General features: G+C 42.8%; 1 protein-coding gene across 2 annotated transcripts in view; it reads right to left on the bottom strand.

Moving 5' to 3' along the window:
- Positions 1 to 11000: 11000 nt before the first annotated feature.
- The window catches only part of OVOL1 (ovo like transcriptional repressor 1), a 194444-nt gene continuing 185108 nt past the window's right edge, over positions 11001 to 20336 (bottom strand). For both annotated transcript variants that reach the window (XM_044270697.1, XM_044270698.1), the window contains 2 exons: positions 13264 to 13438; positions 11001 to 11679 (listed from right to left, as the gene is read on the bottom strand). In XM_044270697.1, coding sequence (XP_044126632.1) covers positions 11384 to 11679; positions 13264 to 13438 — 471 coding nt within the window. In that variant the 3' untranslated portion in view covers positions 11001 to 11383. The remainder of the gene's footprint in view (positions 11680 to 13263; positions 13439 to 20336) is intronic.

Raw genomic sequence — 20336 nt, 5'->3', positions numbered from 1 at the left:
AAAACAAAAAAAAAACAACGAATATTCGATTTCGCGAATATATAGAATTATATTCTAAATATTCGCAAAATCTCAAAGTTGCGATATTTGAGAAAAAAAATTGCAATCGAATATTCGTGCTGAACACTAGTGCCTAGGCTGAAGATTCCCTAAAATCCCTAAGATGGTGAAAGGGGGAAAGAGGCAGCCTGCTCCCTCAGGACCTGGAGGGGGCAGGCGTCTCTCTAACAGCCTAGACAGACAATCACAAGAAAACAAAACCAACTTATCTTGTACTGAGCAGGAACAGCAATCCTTCCCTCCTTCCTTCCTCTGAACAAGACAGAAGCTATAACCTGCACAGGACACTGGGAGTGGGCGTAATTTAAGCTCATACCAACGACCCCACCCTGTGCACCTGAAGGGAGGCGGATACAGCTCAACTCCAAAACAATAACAAAAGGCTACACATGTGCTGCTAACCTAGCAGACTTCCACACATGCCACAGCGCAAAAGGCACTTCATAGTGCTGCGCCTGCCGCACTGTCTGTCTGGTTTTGGTGGTAAACAAGTCTGGCTTTTTCCCTCCAAAACATGCTCTTCTTTAAACCCTATGGGAGCAGTGGAAAATTACCAGCTTCTCATTCAAAGTCTCTCATTAACCCTTTCTACAAACCCTTGCAAATACAGTGCAAATGAATAAGATATACCGTATTTTTCGCTTTATAAGACGCACCTGATGATAAGACGCATCTAGATTTTTGAGGAGGAAAACAGGGCAAAAAATATTTTGAATCAAAAGGTGTGCTTTTGAACTAATGGTGGTCTGTGGATGACACTATTATGGGGGATCTGTGGATGACGCACTGTTATGGGGCATCTGTGGATGACGCACTGTTATGGGGCATCTGTAGGTGACGCACTGTTATGGGGCATCTGTGGATGACGCACTGTTATGGGGCATCTGTGGATGACGCACTATTATGGGGCATCTGTGGATGACGCACTGTTATGGGGCATCTGTGGATGACGCACTGTTATGGGGCATCTGTGGATGACGCACTGTTATGGGGGCATCTGTGGATGACGCACTGTTATGGGGGCATCTGTGGATGACGCACTGTTATGGGGGCATCTGTGGATGACGCACTGTTATGGGGGCATCTGTGGATGACGCACTGTTATGGGGGCATCTGTGGATGACGCACTGTTATGGGGGCATCTGTGGATGACGCACTGTTATGGGGGCATCTGTGGATGACACACTGTTATGGGGCATCTGTGGATGACGCACTGTTATGGGGATCTGTGGATGACGCACTGTTATGGGGATCTGTGGATGACACACCTATATGGGGGGAGCTGTGGATGATACTGCTATGGGGATATCTGTGGATAACACTGTTATGGGGGATATGTGGATGACACAGAGAGTATATAGCATCTTATGCTGGTCCCCTCTGTGTCTTCTTATGTCCCTGTGTAAATAGTGACCCCAATTAAACCGGACCCCACTCACAGCAGTCTTCATATGTAATGATTAGTCATGTAACCCTCAACAAGTGGCTCTGCTTTGTTAAAGTACTGTAATCGTCTGTAGTAGTACTCACTATCAAGCTAGCAAGCAGGCCGGCAGCGTCATGTCACTCAGTCAGTCACGCTCCTGCTCCACCAGCTTCATTAATGATGTGGGAGGAGCATGACTGACTGAGTGACGTGACTCTGCCTGCCTGCCTGCTAGCTTGATAGTGAGTACTACTACAGACGATTACAGTACTTTAACAAAGCAGAGCCACTGGTTGAGGATCACATAACTAATCTTTACATATGAAGACTGCTGTGAGCGGGGCCCTGTGTACTGGAGTACAGCGACTGCACTGGACCCCGCCACGAGTGAAACAGCAGTTGCCGGCCTCCAGCCCCTTCTCCCACCCCACGCGATAAAGCTCTGATACATCGCCGGCCGCACTGTGTATCAGTGTCAGCAATGTAAAAATTGCAACCTTCTCTTGATGCACTGCCCTTTTCCTCCCACTTTTGGGGGAAAAGGTGCGTCTTATAAAGCGAAAAATACCATAGATCACACCATACATTTAAAATGCAGTTACACAGTATTAAACAGTGCATGTTAACCCGTTCAAGTAATTAAAGTAAGATGTTTATAACTTTGCATAGGGGAAACAGGGGAAAATGTCCACAAATGTCCAGACTTCAAAGTAGCCCTTGCTCCAGGGCACTACACTTGAGCACTATAGTAAAAAGAGACGACCTCTCTGGTGGCCGGGACTGTGAGAGCTCACATAGGCCGGTGCTTTTATCCTATAGTGTACAAACACGGCCACTGCTGCTGGATAGCAGGGTGGTCATAACCATGGAAACGAGTAGTGTGATGTGATGGAAAATTTATGAAGCCAGCAAAGGAGGCAATATGGACAATCACAATACATTAGAAAGTGCCTTGTATTAACTTGCTATACATAATAAATGCTATTTGCTGAAGGGACACACAACCCCTTTAGGCCAGAGAAGCATTTGGATTAACTGTTGCCACCTTGCATCCTGCTGGTACCAAGTGGAGTGAATTCCAACCAATTAAATAAACATTTATATTGCCAAGTTCAGTCAGTAAACTAAGTTCAAGTTTCTCAGTCTGGACTTCTTTGTCTAGTTCAATTCAACTATTGCAGCAAACCACCCCCAGGGAGCAATGGCCTGAAGTAGGACCACCATGACACAAGAACACTACACTAGGCCATATTATACCACTGCAGACCTCAGCACGAATATACTGGGGCTTCCCATGGTGTACATTGCAATTGGTTGAGGGTAGACATCTAGTGTTACGGCCTCATAGTATACCTAGCATAGCACAAGGGCAGACTCAGAACTTAAAGTGGCCCCATGTTGTAGGTGGGTACAAATTGACAGAAGGTAGGACAACAGAAGTAGATGGGGCCAGTAATAAATAGTAGCATAGTATATAAGGCCGAAAAAATACATTTGTCCATCCAGTTCGGCCTGTTACCATGGGGCAGAACCAAATACCACAGTGCAGCATAAAATACTGTCACTTATGCCACAGTATGAAAACTTATCATCATCCTGAGGACAGCAATGCAGTTGAATTCTGGAGGGCACCTTAGGAAGCTGGCCAGGTTCATATGTGCCTGATGCTCCTACATTAATGATGAGAACATCAAATCTTTATATACCTGGCTGGCTGCCAAGAGGAGGGGTTTGACGGCCTTTTGGGCATCGGCTCACCGGGAAGTTTGCCTGTGGAGTCTATGGCAAGTCCATCTATGCAAAGCGACACTATAAGCATCTGTGCTTCGTATTGCAGCTCAATACAATTCACTTGAATGGGATTGAGCTGCACAAATATCATGTCACCAATGGACAAACAGGCCAAGGAGGAGGCTGCATCCTCTTCCAATAGTTGACTGCCAGGGTTGCTGAAAGTTGAACATCCACCAATCGTATATTAACCACTCCAGGACCGCCGTATGCAGGATTGCGTCCTGCCGGCGGCCCTGCTCTTCTGGGTGGACGCATATACGCGTCCTCCCGCGATACCCGAGATTTCCTGTGAACAAGCGCACGCAGTCGCGCGCGCTCACAGGAACGGAAGGTAAGAGAGTGGATCTCCAGCCTGCCAGCGGCGATTGCTCGCTGGCAGGCTGTAGATTTGATTTTTTAACCCCTAACAGGTATATTAGACGCTGTTTTGATAACAGCGTCTAATATACCTGATACCTGGTCCTCTGGTGGTCGCTTTTGTTTGGATCGACCACCAGAGGACACAGGTAGATGTGTAAAATAGCACCAAACACTACACTACACTCCCCCCCTGTCACTTATTAACCCCTTATGAACCCATGATCACCCCATATAGACTCCCTGATCACCCCCCTGTCAGGCTCCGTTCAGACGTCCGTATGATTTTTACGGATCCACGGATACATGGATCGGATCCGCAAAACACATACGGACGTCTGAATGGAGCCTTACAGGGGGGTGATCAATGACAGGGGGGTGATCACCCATATACACTCCCTGATCACCCCCTGTTATTGATCACCCCCCCTGTCAGGCTCCATTCAGACATTTTTTTGGCCCAAGTTAGCGGAAATATATATTTTTTTTTGTTAGTTTTTTCTTACCAAGTCTCATATTCCACTAACTTGTGTCAAAAAATAAAATCTCACATGAACTCACCATACCCCTCACGGAATCCAAATGCGTAAACATTTTTAGACATTTATATTCCAGACTTCTTCTCACGCTTTAGGGCCCCTAAAAAGCCAGGGCAGTATAAATACCCCACATGTGACCCCATTTCGGAAAGAAGACACCCCAAGGTATTCCATGAGGGGCATATTGAGTCCATGAAAGATTGAAATTTTTGTCCCAAGTTAGCGGAAAGTGAGACTTTGTTTTTTTTGTTTTTTTTCTCACAAAGTCTCACTTTCCGCTAACTTGTGCAAAAAATAAATAAAAAATTTCTATGAACTCGCCAGGCCCCTCATTGAATACCTTGGGGTGTCTTCTTTCCAAAGTGGGGTCACATGTGGGGTATTTATACTGCCCTGGCTTTTTAGGGGCCCGAAAGTGTGAGAAGTCTGGGATCCAAATGTCTAAAAATGCCCTCCTAAAAGGAATTTGGGCCCCTTTGCGCATCTAGGCTGCAAAAAAGTGTGACACATCTGGTATCGCCGTACTCAGGAGAAGTTGGGCAATGTGTTTTGGGGTGTCATTTTACATACAGACGTGGACAAAATTGTTGGTACCCTTTGGTCAATGAAAGAAAAAGTCACAATGGTCACAGAAATAACTTTAATCTGACAAAAGTAATAATAAATTAAAATTCTATAAATGTTAACCAATGAAAGTCAGACATTGTTTTTCAACCATGCTTCAACAGAATTATGTAAAAAAATAAACTCATGAAACAGGCATGGACAAAAATGATGGTACCCCTAGAAAACACAGAACATAATGTGACCAAAGGGACATGTTAATTCAAGGTGTGTCCACTAATTAGCATCACAGGTGTCTACAACCTTGTAATCAGCCATTGGGCCTATATATATGGCTCCAGGTAATCACTGTGTTGTTTGGTGATATGGTGTGTACCACACTCGACATGGACCAGAGGAAGCAAAGGAAAGAGCTGTCTCAAGAGATCAGAAAGAAAATTATAGACAAGCATGTTAAAGGTAAAGGCTATAAGACCATCTCCAAGCAACTAGATGTTCCTGTGAGTACAGTTGCACATATTATTCATAAGTTTAAGATCCATGGGACTGTAGCCAACCTCCCTGGACGTGGCCGCAGGAGGAAAATTGATGACAAATCTAAGAGACGGATAATCCGAATGGTAACAAAAGAGCCTAGAAAGACTTCTAAAGAGATTCAAGGTGAACTTCATGCTCAAGGAACATCAGTGTCAGATCGCACCATCCGTCGTTGTTTGAGCCAAAGTGGACTACATGGGAGACGACCAAGGAGGACACCATTGTTGAAAACGAATCATAAAAAAGCAAGACTGGAATATGCCAAACTACATGTTGACAAGCCACAAAGCTTCTGGGAGAATGTCCTGTGGACAGATGAGACAAAAATCGAAGTTTTTGCCAAGGCACATCAGCTGTATGTTCACAGACGAAAAAATGAAGCATATCAAGAAAAGAACACTGTCCCTACTGTGAAACATGGAGGAGGCTCTGTTATGTTCTGGGGCTGCTTTGCTGCGTCTGGCACAGGGTGTCTTGAATCTGTGCAGGGTACAATGAAATCTCAAGACTATCAAGGAATTCTAGAGAGAAATGTACTAGCCAGTGTCAGAAAGCTTGGTCTCAGTCGCAGGTCATGGGTCTTGCAACAGGACAATGACCCAAAACACACCGCTAAAAACACCCAAGAATGGCTAAGAGGAAAAAATTGGACTATTCTAAAGTGGCCTTCTATGAGCCCTGACCTCAATCCTATTGAGCATCTTTGGAAGGAGCTGAAACATGCAGTCTGGAAAAGGCACCCTTCAAACCGGACACAACTGGAGCAGTTTGCTCATGAGGAGTGGGCCAAAATACCTGCTGAGAGGTGCAGATGTCTCATTGACAGTTACAGGAAGCGTTTGATTGCAGTGATTGCCTCAAAAGGTTGCGCAACAAAATATTAAGTTAGGGGTACCATCATTTTTGTCCATGCCTGTTTCATGAGTTTATTTTTTTACATAATTCTGTTGAAGCATGGTTGAAAAACAATGTCTGACTTTCATTGGTTAACATTTATAGAATTTTAATTTATTATTACTTTTGTCAGATTAAAGTTATTTCTGTGACCATTGTGACTTTTTCTTTCATTGACCAAAGGGTACCAACAATTTTGTCCACGTCTGTATACCCATGCTGGGTGAGAAAAATATCTTGGTCAAATGCCAACTTTGTATAAAAAAAAAATGGGAAAAGTTGTCTTTTGCCAAGATATTCCTCTCACCCAGCATGGGTATATGTAAAATGACACCCCAAAACACATTGCCCAACTTCTTCTGAGTACGGCGATACCAGATGTGTCACACTTTTTTGCAGTCTAGGTGGGCAAAGGGGCACATATTCCAAAGTGCACTTTTCGGATTTTGCAGGCCATTTTTTTTACAGATTTTGATTGCAAGGTACTTCTCACACATTTGGGCCCCTAAATTGCCAGGGCAGTATAACTACGCCACAAGTGACCCCATTTTGGAAAGAAGACACCCCAAGGTATTCCGTGAGGGGCATGGTGAGTTCCTAGAATTTTTTATTTTTTGTCGCAAGTTAGTGGAATATGACACTTTGTAAGAAAAAATAAAATAAAAAATAAATCATCATTTTCCGCTAACTTGTGACAAAAAATAAAAAGTTCTATGAACTCGCTATGCCCATCAGCGAATACCTTAGGGTGTCTACCTTCCGAAATGGGGTCATTTGTGGGGGTTTTCTACTGTTTGGGCATTGTAGAACCTCAGGAAACATGACAGGTGCTCAAAGTCAGAGCTGCTTCAAAAAGCGGAAATTCTCATTTTTGTACCATAGTTTGTAAGTGCTATAACTTTTACCCAAACCATTATTTTTTTGCCCAAACATTTTTTTTAATCAAAGACATGTAGAACAATAAATTTGGCGAAAAATTTATATATGGATGTCGTTTTTTTTGCAAAATTTTACAGCTGAAAGTGAAAAATGTCATTTTTTTGCAAAAAAATCGTTACATTTTGATTAATAACAAAAAAAGTAAAAATGTCAGCAGCAATGAAATACCACCAAATGAAAGCTCCATTAGTGAGAAGAAAAGGAGGTAAAATTCATTTGGGTGGTAAGTTGCATGGCCGAGCGATAAACGGTGAAAGGAGTGTAGTGCCGAAGTGTAAAAAGTGCTCTGATCATGAAGGGGGTTTCAGCTAGCGGGGCTGAAGTGGTTAATGACCTACAGTATCCTGTGGAAAGATCATCAATATGTAATTCACAGAAAACACCTTTAACACTAATTATCAATACTCTTGCACAGAAACGAGTAAACCTTGATGAAAATTGTCAAGTGTTTAATTGGACTTTAAAGAGCATGCATTCAGGCTTAGCAGCTAGGGCAGCATGAGCTCTAAAAACAGCCCTGGAAATATATACTTTATGTTTGTAATGCTTTGCTTGCTGACTTGAAGCCATCGAATATGTATAAATAAAAAAAAACATATTTTTTCAGTGCACATGGGAAGTCACCTGGTTGGATAATTAAGTAGTATCTTACAGTCATAAATCGAAGGGTCATCTATGTTTCTCTTCCTTCTGGCCATTATTATGGATGCATTGGTTATATACACAAATAATATGACTACCTATAAATTTCACATAATGTGCAATTATTCATTGATTGAAAGCAGTTATACCAATAGAAAGCTTTAGTATATACTATGGACACTAACTGCATACAAGTCAATAGTGTGTATGTGGTACAAATGGCTATCTTCTGATAAGTGGTCTCTGTGATATGACAGACAGGTTAGGCTACTTTCACACGCTTCCGTTACAATAATACAACCACATGCATCTGTCAGGAACGGATCCGGTTGTATTATGTCTTATATAGCCATGAAAGTCATGAAAAATCCGTCCCCCATTGACATGAAAGTCAACGAGGGACGGATCCGTTTTCTATTGTGGCAGAGAAAACGGATCCGTCCCCATTAACTTACATTGTGTGTCAGAACGGATCCGTCTTTCTCCGCACGACATCTCGGAGCAGCGTTTTTCTGTCTGCGATGGGGACACAACCAAACGGAACGGAATGCATTTTGGAGCATTCCGTTTTGTTCAGTTTTGTCCCTATTTACAATGGATGGGAACAAAACAGAAGCGTTTTCTTCTGCTATTGAGATTCTATGATGGATCTCATTTGCGGAATTGAAAACGCTAGTGTGAAAGTAGCCTTAGCTTGTCTCTTGGAAGAACACACTGGCTCAGCAGGTCTTTTAATGGAATCCCAAGAATAATACTGTATTATAAGGAATTGCTGAGACTATGGCTCAGATTTACTAATGTGCTAAAAATCTGTCTCGAAAAGAGGCACAAATTGGTGCATCTTAGGCTACTTTCACACTGGCGTTTTGGTTTCAGTTTGTGAGATCCGATCAGGGATCTCACAAGCGGTCCAGAACGGATGAGTTTTGCCCTCAATACATTCTGAATGGAAAAGGATCCGCTCAGAATGCATCAGTTTGGCTCCGTTCCTTCTCCATTCCACTTTGGAGGCTTCCAGCGTTTTGGTGTCCGTCTGACGAAACTGAGCCAAGTTTTCACTGACACAATATGGCACAACAGAAAACGGATCCACCCCCATTGACTTTCAATGCTGTTCAAGACAGATCCGTTTTGGCTATGTTAAAGATAATACAAACGGATCCGTTCTGAACGGATGCATGCAGTTGTATTATCTGAACGGATGCGTTTGTGCAGATCCATGATGGATCCGCACCAAATGAGAGTGTGAAAGTAGCCTTAAATAGAAGTCTCAGGGGCCTGGAACCGTGAGGCAGCAAGCGGCAGTTTTCAGCGAGTCATGGGAGTCTATGACTTCTGTCCCAGCCATTCAACCTCAGACCATTAGCCCTGAAGCCTATAAGCCAGTAGACATGGTCACGAACACCTTTGTCAAGACATTAGCATTTGTGACCGAGTCATTGCGGCGCCTGAGACCTGCAGCAGGAGGCCACAGTGATGTAATTGAGATGGAGAGTGTTTGTTATTATTATACATGGGGGCATTAAGGCTGGGTTCACATCACCTTTTTGTCTTACTTTTAATGTGTATGTTAAACAGATGCCTCCAGCGCACGTTGTCACATAATTCCATTATAAATAAACATACACTTTAACTTATACATTCTTGAGCTGGACTCTGCAGTATGGAAAAGCGTAATATACTCCACTTTTGCATCTTTTCCCCCCTAATGTGTAAGTTAAATGTAGGGCAAAACCATTATGTGAAACCAGCCCTATACAAGCCAGAGCACTAGAGGGGTACATATAATACATAGGGAAGTACTGGGGTCATTAATACTAGTTGGGGGCATCATAATACATGGGGAATTACTGGGGGCATTAATACAGGCCACAGGACTACGGGGGTGCATTATAATACAGTCACTACTGGGGGAATTAATACAGAACAGAACACTACAAGTGGGGCATTATAATACAGGGAGCACAACATGGGGGGCATTATAATACAGAGGGCACTACTGGTGGCATTAATATAGGCCAGAGCACTACAGGGGGCATTATAATACAGAGGGCATTACAAGGGGTTTATAACTGCAGGAGGGCATTATAGTTAGAGGGGCATTGCATTATTATTATACTCACTTATATAGCGCTGACATATTCTGCAGTGCTTTACATCAACCAGTCCCCAATAGGGCTGGAGGAACGTAAAGTACCCGGAGGAAACCCACACAAATATGGTGAGAACATATGAACGATGATGTCCTTGGTCAGGTTTGAACCCAGGATCCCAGCGCTGCAAGCCACAGTGCTACCTCTTTAAAACTACATGGGACACCTCAAGGGGCATTAAAATTTAAATTACTGTGGACACTACAAGTTTTTTTTTAATACTGTAGCTACTACACGGAGTATTATAACTACTGGGGCTACTACAGGGGACATAGTAAATATTGGGTTCACCATAAAGGACATTATAACTACTGGGGACACTATAGGGGGCTTTATTACTACTGTGGGTTCTATAAGGAGTCTTATAGATTGGCCTTATTTCTGCTGAGGGCACTATAGCCTTATTTCCACTGGGGCCACATTATTATTGGACACAATGAAGAGCATTGTTACAAATGGGACAATTTTAGGGAGCATTATCACTATTGGGGTATTGTAGGGGATGCTATTACTATTGAGGTCAGTCTGGTAGCTCTATTACTATGGTGGACTATCTGTATGGCACTGTTATTTTTGCAGTATTGTGTTTGTGGGTTTGGGGAAGCACAGCGGGCAAACTATTGAAGGGCAGGATGATGGAAAAGGCTGATGAGGAACCTAAGATGTCTGAGTGCAAAGACAGAGACCAGACGTGATTGAAAAAGATGTCAAGGCGGTTTGGTCCAAAAAGAGATTATGAATATGTACATCAGAGGAGGCATCATTGGATGTAAGAGGACTGGATGTGCTATATATAGTCTATTAACAATAATTTTGACGCCGCTCATCAACTGAAATTATTTTCTGTGTGGCCCATATATCTGGACGAGTTTAAAACCCCTGATCTAGGGTTTCTAAACTTTTTTCCAACATGCTCCATGAGCAGGGGCGGACTGAGAACTTAAAGTGCCCCTGGAAAAAATGCTAAAAGTGGCCTCGTTTTGTAGTCAGGTCCAAATTGATGGAATGCAGGGCCAGCAATACCATATTGTGGCACGTTATATGACCCCAACAGAGCCAAATACCACAGTCCATCACAAAATACTGCCACCAGCAGCACAAATGACATCCCCAAAAACTTCCACTGGCTGGCCGTGATGAGGGCTCAGGCGGCCCCCTGGGCATTGGCCCACCTGGAAATTTCCCTGTAAGGTCTATGAGCAATCAGTCCATGAGGGAGCAGGGCTTAGCAGAGCTTCGTGGAAAAAGGGGTTGGTCCTAAGATGCTCTATTATGTGCCAAATTTCTGTGCAATTCTGGTGTAAAAATCTGTCTCAAAGAGAACAAGCCATTAGTTGGTATAGAGTCAGTGAAAAGTGTCTATCCCTGCACTAGATTTATTATCGAGCCAGAGCCACTGTGATATATCTGCGGCAGGTCTTGACAGCCTGTCTAAGCCTGCACCATCTACAGTAATAGTAAATCTGGGCCTGAGTATTTCAGAGCAGGAGGTTGCTGTGCAGTAAGGGGTTGACTCCACTCTGTAATGTTGCTGCCAGTTTCTTGGAGGCACGCTGGATTAAAGCACTGCCAGGATGCTGGTGCTGGAGATGATGTAGGTGGTTCTCCTGGCTGTCAGCTGTAAATCCACAGTCTTCACATACATAGAGCTTTGTCCTACGTTCCTTGTAGGCGTAATTCTGTTGTACTCCATGGATCTTCTTCAAATGTGACTCCAGGGAGCAGCGCTGAGTGAATGCCTTGTCACATAGGTGGCACTTATAAGGACGGACACCTATAAAAGAAATGTTAAATAAATTGTTTATTCTGACTGTTGAAATCTTTTGTCTGTCAATAATAATACATTTTCCAGAATATTGTTTACTACAAGCTCTTAATCATACTTGATACTGGATTTCATCTTGTGGCACAGGCATTTAGACATGGCAGGTCTGTGGCCTTTGTTATGCCCCTGGTTTCCATGGCAACACATTGTCACCCCACAATTGTGTGGGACAGATGGAAACCCATTGGCGAGCAGCTGCATGCAAGCCTTACAACAGCAAACACAATGCTAAGTGTCAGATGGAGTGGTGTGTCTCTGGACTCTGAAGCAGAACGTTACCTGCCTGACTGCAGCGTGCCAACTATAAAGTTTGGAGAAGGATGGATAATGCTATGGAAATGTTTGTCAAGGGTTTGCCTAGGCCCCTTAGTTCCAGAGAAGGGGAATCTTAATGCTTCAGCATACTAAGTCATTTTGGACAATTGTATGCTTTCAATTCTGTGTAAGAATTGTTTGGGGGAAGGCCCTTTCCTGTTCCTATGACTGTGCACCAATGCAGAAAAAAAGGTCCATAAAGACATAGTTGGATGAGTTTGGTGTGGCAGAGTTTTACTGGCCCATACAGAGCCCCAACCCCATTGAACAGGGTGAACTAGAACAGAAATTGTAAGCCAAGTCCTCTTTTCAACATCAGTGTCTGACCTCACAAATGAGGTCCCACAAACATGCTTAAATTTTTTTAGAAAGTCTTCCCAGATAAGAGAGCTGTTTTAGCTACAAATGAGGGACTGACTCTATATTAATGTCTTTGGATGTAGAATAGGATGTCATAGAAGCTCCTGTACGTGCAATGTAGTGTTAGGTGTCTCAATATTTTTGTCCATAGTTGGTATTAGCATAGACAATCATTCTCTTATTACGTTACAAGTTGACCCAGACTGGATCCTGGTCATTTGGAGAAGCATATTGTTTGAAAATAAAAGGAAAATTATATATTTTATAATACATTTCCAGATCATTGTGATATAACATCCAAAGGCATTTTCTTTTTTCCTATCACATTCTTTGCAAGCTGGAGTTACAGTCATTTCCTAGCCATGCTCTCATTATAAATAAAAAGAGATATCAACCACTAGATGGCGGCACACCTCCACAATATAACATTTCCAACAGAAAAAAAAAAATGCCATCTAGTGCTTATATTACCATATTAAATATAATGATACGGTCACAGCAAGCTGCCTATGCCTTCCCAAAATACATTTGAAGTGTTCAGAAACATGAAGTGATAAACATAAAGTAACATTTATGTTTGTGAAATGCTGTATGATTATCAGTATGTAATCCTTGGGGTTCAATGTCCCAGACCCACAAGTTCAGAAGAACAAAGATGCAATGGTCTACCTCCAATCTCCTGTTCCAGTTGTAGTGTATACTGTATCTGGTTTACCAGGTGAATTATTTGAGCGTTTAGCCAACTGGACTAGATATGTAACATACTCTAGTATGTTATAAATCTAGTCCAGTGGGCTAAACGCTCAAATTCTGATAGCCAGTGCCATCAATGTGGTTCTCAGCCCCATCCATGCTCACCTGTATGGGTGCGGACATGTCTCTTAAGGTCAAAGGTGTCATTGAATCCTTTGCCGCAATGCTCACACTGGTGTCTCTTCACCTCACTGTGACACTTCATATGACGATTCAGCATCCTTTGATATGTAAAGCTCTTGTCACAGAGCGTGCAGCTGAACAGCATCTTCTGTTCACCCTATTATGATATTGAACAAGGAGAAGACATTATAAACAATATTTCAACGAACCAGGCCATGATGACAAGGAGGTTATTAAATTAAATCTTTAACCCAGAGACCAAAACCAAGCAATTTTTCAGCTTTGTGAACAGGCCTAATTTTGCAAATCTGACATGTGTCACTTTATGTGCTAATAACTTTGGAATGCTTTTATTTATCCAAGCCATTCTGAGATTGTTTTCTGGGGACATCTCGTACTTGATGTTAGGGGAAAATTTGGGTCGATATGTTTTACCTTTATTTTATAAAAAATCCAAATTTTACAAACAATTTTGAAAAAATAGAAATAGTCTAAATTAGAATTTCTATGTCTTAAAGGCAGATAGTGATACCTCATTAGATAGTTTTGACTTAAAGAGTTTGGCCACTTTTGGGTTATTATTGACCAATGTGTATATAACATAATATAGCCTTTGTTGAAATTCTGCACCATTTTCTGTATTTTATAAGGGACACAATGTCTTTTGTACTGTCCACACCAAGGTCTTGTCCATAAAATGGCTGCTGATGGATTGTCATATGACCTGGAAAATCACCTCCATGTGATGTTTCCTCCATACAAACACACTGCACCTGCATTAAACTCCAAACAGAACAAGTGCAGATGGCAGGGGCAGTGTATCCAAATGGATTAGACGTCACATTGAGGTGATATGCCTAGTCACATGACCCTCAATCAGCAGCCATTTTATGGACAAGACTCTGTGTACAGTACACTAGACTTTATGTACTTTATGAAATATAGAAAATGGTGCAGAATTTCAACAGAGGCTATATTAGTAAGTGCCATATAATCAGCTTTTATACACTTTGGTGAACAATAATCAGAAAGTGGCCAACCCTGTTAAGATTCCCTATATGTCTACTTTATGTATGTATCGGTTTGAAAATTAAATTATTATTTTTTTAGGATGTTACAAGGCTTTAAGAAGCAATTTTTCAAATTTTCTATAAAATTTTCAAAACCGACTTTTTCAAGGACCAATTCAGTTCTGAAGTCACTTTGAGGTCCTTACATAATAGAAATTACTATAAATGACCCCATTTTAGAAACTATACCCCACAAATTATTCAAAACTGAAAATGGAGGTGAAATTCAAGAGGGGCCTGGATGTATTTCTGGAGTGTAATAATATTACAGGCTATAGCTTCTAGAGAGAGATCGTTGATCCAGGGATTTATTCTGATTGCCTGATTGGAGTCGGGAAGGAATTTTTTATTCCCCTAACGTAAGGGAAAATTGGCTTCTACCTCACAGTTTTTTTTTGCCTTCCTCTGGATCAACTTGCAGGATAGCAGGCCGAACTGGATGGACAAATGTCTTTTTTCGGCCTTATGTACTATGTTACTATGTAAATTTTGCAGAATTCAAAAGGAAAGGAGCGGTATCTGGATTTTCTAACATGTAATTTGCTGAGCCGTGTGGGGGTCTCATGTTTTACAGGATGGGCTGTGGTTTTTAATGGTACCATTTTTGGGTACATATGACTTTTTGATTGCTTTTTATTTAATTTTTATGAGGTGAAGTGGGCTAATATTGCAATTCTGCCAGTGTTTTTTTTTTTTTTTTATGCGAATACAGAATATATGACCTAAAGTTACACTAACTATATGAATAAACTTGATTTACTTAACAAAAATATTTTGAAAAAGATCATTTGTGCCCATCCACCATGGCAAGGTGACCTCTTTTGCACAGGAACCTACGCTAAATGCTACCTCTTCTGGTGCCAAATGGTCTTCAGTGAATTCAGGAAAGGCAGGCTCCACATATATGCAGAGCCTCCTCTGTATGCTACTCCTCTCTGACAGTTTGGTGCTTGTATGTCCTGGGTTAAAATTGGGTAACATTTTTTGTCTCAGTTATAGATCTCACACGCCCCCTATCTGGGGACTATATATCAAAACTAACGGAAGGACCCGGCTTTGCACGGGTATATTTCATTTATTTCATTTAATGTTTGTGTGTAATAAAATTGCTTGTATGAGACGCACAGGAGTGGAAGAGACCACAGACGGAGGTGCTCACAGTAAAGAGGATTCGCCCCTCCTCCAAATACGAACAATGAGATAAAAAGACGGGACGCCACTTTAAATACTCACCGTGAATTGTCTGTTTAAAGATCCAGGAACTTTGTCTCTAACAGGAGATTTAGACACACTTTTGAAGTGAATACAGGGGATACATTTAGACCCCTAAGAACGTCCCCAATGGCTCTCTTAATATCCTAGCTGTAATTGAGATCTAACTGCCACAAGCTGCAGAGTGGATAGCACTACATTGTTGCACTGACGTTTATTTATTTATTTATTCATGGTCTTTTATACTTTGTCTTGAATTATCAATTTTTAGGTTGTTCCACTGTCATATATGTATTAGATGTAAGCGCTAAATTAATAGGCTATTGCATATTTTAAGCTGATATTTTTATATTTTATAAGTTAATAAATCCAATGGTAACTTGCATATGTCAATAAATTAAGTATTAATCACCTTTTTGCATACGTCTTTTGCATAGTCCTACTTATAGAGAGAGTGCCCAGTATTTTTATCTTAATGTTTGTGTTGTTAAAAGATATCCACTATAACAGTGACATCTACAGTACCCCTCCCCTTTAACAGTGAGCTCCACAGCGGCTGCCCCCTTAACAGTAACATTCACAGCGCCCTCCCTTTTAACAGTGACCTTCACAGCAGCCACCCCTTTATTAGTGACCTCCACAGTACCCCATCTCGTTAATAGTGATTTCCACAATAACCCGACCCCTTAACAGTGACCTCCACAGAGCTCTATTCCCTTAAAATGTGTCTTCCACAACACCCCACCCCCATAACAGTGGCCTCTACAGCAGCCCACCCGTCCCTTAACACTGACCTCCATAGCAGACCGTCCCCTTAACTGTTACTTCCACAACACCCCTCCCCATTAACAGTAGCCTCTACAGAAATCTGCCTCTTAACACTGACCTCCATAGTGGACCGTCCCCTTAACTGTGACCTCCACAGCAGCCTGCCCCTAGGGAGGCCACATAGCCCGGCTTTCAGACTCCCTGTCCTCCGTCCAGCGCAAGGCATGGATAGACACAGGGATGTCCTTTTGAACATCTCACTCTCAGACAGAAGCACAGTGCTGTCTGAGCGTGAGGTGCAGGGAGAAAGTCACCCTTCCTCCCACCCCTGCAGCTGACAGAAGTTGTTTTTTACCTTCATTTTTTCAATCCCTGTAGGCTGCGGAGAGGGTGTGGCCTAACAAGGCCTGGGCGTGACTTATCAGGACCTGGGGGCGGGGTTTTTAAGTCTGTCTTTTGAAGGGTGTCTTGAATGGCCACCCTACCTGCCCCCTTAACTGTGACCTCCACAACACTCCGCTCCCTTAACAGTGTCATCCACAGTGCCCAGCCCGTTTAAAGCTGACCTACAGCAGTGTAGAAAAATGGCTGGGTTGTTATGAAAACCTGGTGTAAAACTGTGTATGTGGAGACTAAGGGTCTGCAAGCTTCTATTGGCTGATAAGGGTCATGTGACCAGGCTTCTATTAGCTAATGCATTTTTTGGAAATATCTCAGGAACGGTACGTGCTAGAGAGCTGAGACCCGATCTCAAACCTTCCCGGACACCTGACACCTGATGTTTCTGTGTGCCAAATTTCGTGATTGTAAATGCGACGGTGCGGATTCCTTTAGCGGACATACATACACACATACACTTAGCTTTATATCTCATATATATAAAAATGTGTTTCTGTCTGTCTGTCTGTACGTTCTTTATGCGTGACTAAACGACTGGACCGATCTTCACCAAATTTGGCACACAGGTACACCAGGTGTCCAGGATGGTTTTAGGACGTATCGTTTCTGATATATTCCCAAAAAATGACCTGCATTAGCCAATAGAAGCCAGCTACATTTCACTAAAATCCGAACTGCCATTTACACGGTCACATGTCCCTTATTAGCCAGGTTGCCATAACAACTGATCACAGGTTTTATCAGTTCGCAGGTCCTTAAATATTCAGTCAAATGAGGTATGACGGCACAACTACACTGTTACATGCATGGGGTAAAGGGGCCACCAGTAAACGGACGGCCGCTGTGGAGTTCACTGTTAAAGGGGCGGGCACTATGAAGGTCACTGTTAAAGGGGCAGGTACTGTGGAGGTCACTGTTAAAGGGGTGGGCACTATTAAAGGGGCAAACACTGTGGAGGTTACTATTAAAGGGGTCTTCACTGTGGAGTTCACTGTTAAAGGGGCGGCCACTATGAAGGGTGGGCACTATGGAAGTCACTGTCAAAGGGGTGGTCAATATTAAAGGGGTGGGCACTGTGGAAGTCACTATTAAAGGGGCGGGCACTATAGAGGTCTCTGTTAAAGGGGGTCACTGTTAAAGGGGTGAGCACTGTGGAGGTCACTGTTAAAGATGCGGTCACTGGTAAAGGGGCGGGCACTGTTGAGGTCAATATTAAAGGGGCAGCCACTGTGAAGGTCAATGTTATAGGGAAAATTGTTGATATCTTTTTACGACACATGGAAACATAAAATTAAATAGAGGAAATATACCCGTGTGAAGCCGGGTCCTTCTGCTAGTCTCTTATACATAAAAAAACATGCGGAAGGACCCGACTTTGCACGGGTGTATTTCATATATTTCATTTAATGTTTGTGTGTGTGTCATTAAAAGATAGCGACAGTATCCCCCATAACAGTGACCTCTACAGCACTCCGCCACTTTAACAGTGAACTCCGAGTTCCCCACCCCTTAACACTGACCCCCCCCACAGTGCCCCGCCACTTTAAAATGGGAACTCCACAGCAGCCCATCCCCTTAACTTTGACCTTCATAGTAGCCCGCCTCTTTAACAGTGAGTTTCACAGCACCCCACTTCTTTGACAGTGACCTTCTCAGGGTCCCGCCCCCTTAACAGTGACCTCCACAGTACACCGTTGCCTTAACAGTGACCTCACAGTACCCTGCTGCCTGGACAGTAACCTCTACAGCAGTTGCCCTTTTAATAGTGGCCCCTGCCGCCTTAACAGTGACCTCCACAGTGTCCGCCCCTTTAACAGTGACCTCCACAGCGGCCTGCCCCTTAACAGTAACATCCCCAGTGAACTCTGCTTTAAGAGTGACCTCCACAGCAGCTGACCCTTTAATAGTGGCCCCTGCCCCCTTAATGACCTCCACAGCAGCTGCCCCTTTAATAGCGGCCCCTGCCCCCCTAACAGTGACCTCCACAGCGCTCTGCCCATTTAAGGCTAGGGCTACATGAAGACATGTCGCGCAACATTTTGTCGTACCAATGAACGCCTATTTAACAGTGACCTCCACAGCGCCCTGCCCCTTTAATGCTATGGCTACACAACGACATGTGTCTCGTGACATTTTGTCTCAATGATTTTTATCCAAGATGTCGCACTGCAACACCATAGACTATCATTATAGTCGCGCGGCACATGTAGCAGTTTAGTTGTGCCCTATGTGTCATGCGACTTATTGTCACACAACACATGTCGTCATGTAGCCTAAAGCTGACCTACAGCAGTGAAGAAAAATGGCTGGGTTGTTATGGAAACCTGGAGTAAAACAGTGTATATGCGGATACTAAGGGCCTGCGAGCTTCTATTGGCTGATAAGGGACATGTGACTGTGTGTATGGCAGTTGGGATATGAAGAGAAAGACTTGCAGTCTTGTATTGCCTAATGCAGGTAATTTTTTGGTAATCTCTCAGTAACGGTACATCCTAGAGAGCTGTGACCCCCCCCTCCCCTCCACAAGATTTCTTTCCAGGTAGCAAGGGTTGTGTATACCAAGTATCGCTGAAATCAATGGTTGTGTTTTTGAGTGATCGCGGAACATACATACGCACATACAGGGAGTGCAGAATTATTAGGCAAGTTGTATTTTTGAGGATTAATTTTATTATTGAACAACAACCATGTTCTCAATGAACCCAAAAAACTCATTAATATCAAAGCTGAATATTTTTGGAAGTAGTTTTTAGTTTGTTTTTAGTTTTAGCTATTTTAGGGGGATATCTGTGTGTGCAGGTGACTATTACTGTACATAATTATTAGGCAACTTAACAAAAAACAAATATATACCCATTTCAATTATTTATTTTTACCAGTGAAACCAATATAACATCTCAACATTCACAAATATACATTTCTGACATTCAAAAACAAAACAAAAACAAATCAGTGACCAATATAGCCACCTTTCTTTGCAAGGACACTCAAAAGCCTGCCATCCATGGATTCTGTCAGTGTTTTGATCTGTTCACCATCAACAATGCGTGCAGCAGCAACCACAGCCTCCCAGACACTGTTCAGAGAGGTGTACTGTTTTCCCTCCTTATAAATCTCACATTTGATGATGGACCACAGGTTCTCAATGGGGTTCAGATCAGGTGAACAAGGAGGCCATGTCATTAGATTTTCTTCTTTTATACCCTTTCTTGCCAGCCACGTTGTGGAGTACTTGGACGCGTGTGATGGAGCATTGTCCTGCATGAAAATCATGTTTTTCTTACCTTGCAGACTTCTTCCTGTACCACTGCTTGAAGAAGGTGTCTTCCAGAAACTGGCAGTAGGACTGGGAGTTGAGCTTGACTCCATCCTCAACCCAAAAAGGCCCCACAAGCTCATCTTTGATGATACCAGCCCAAACCAGTACTCCACCTCCACCTTGCTGGCGTCTGAGTCGGACTGGAGCTCTCTGCCCTTTACCAATCCAGCCATCTGGCCCATCAAGACTCACTCTCATTTCATCAGTCCATAAAACCTTAGAAAAATCAGTCTTGAGATATTTCTTGGCCCAGTCTTGACGTTTCAGCTTGTGTGTCTTGTTCAGTG

This window comes from Bufo gargarizans, chromosome 10 (genome assembly GCF_014858855.1).
Source record: "Bufo gargarizans isolate SCDJY-AF-19 chromosome 10, ASM1485885v1, whole genome shotgun sequence".
Lineage (NCBI taxonomy): Eukaryota > Metazoa > Chordata > Amphibia > Anura > Bufonidae > Bufo > Bufo gargarizans.
This window is presented reverse-complemented; position numbering and strand designations above follow the sequence as displayed.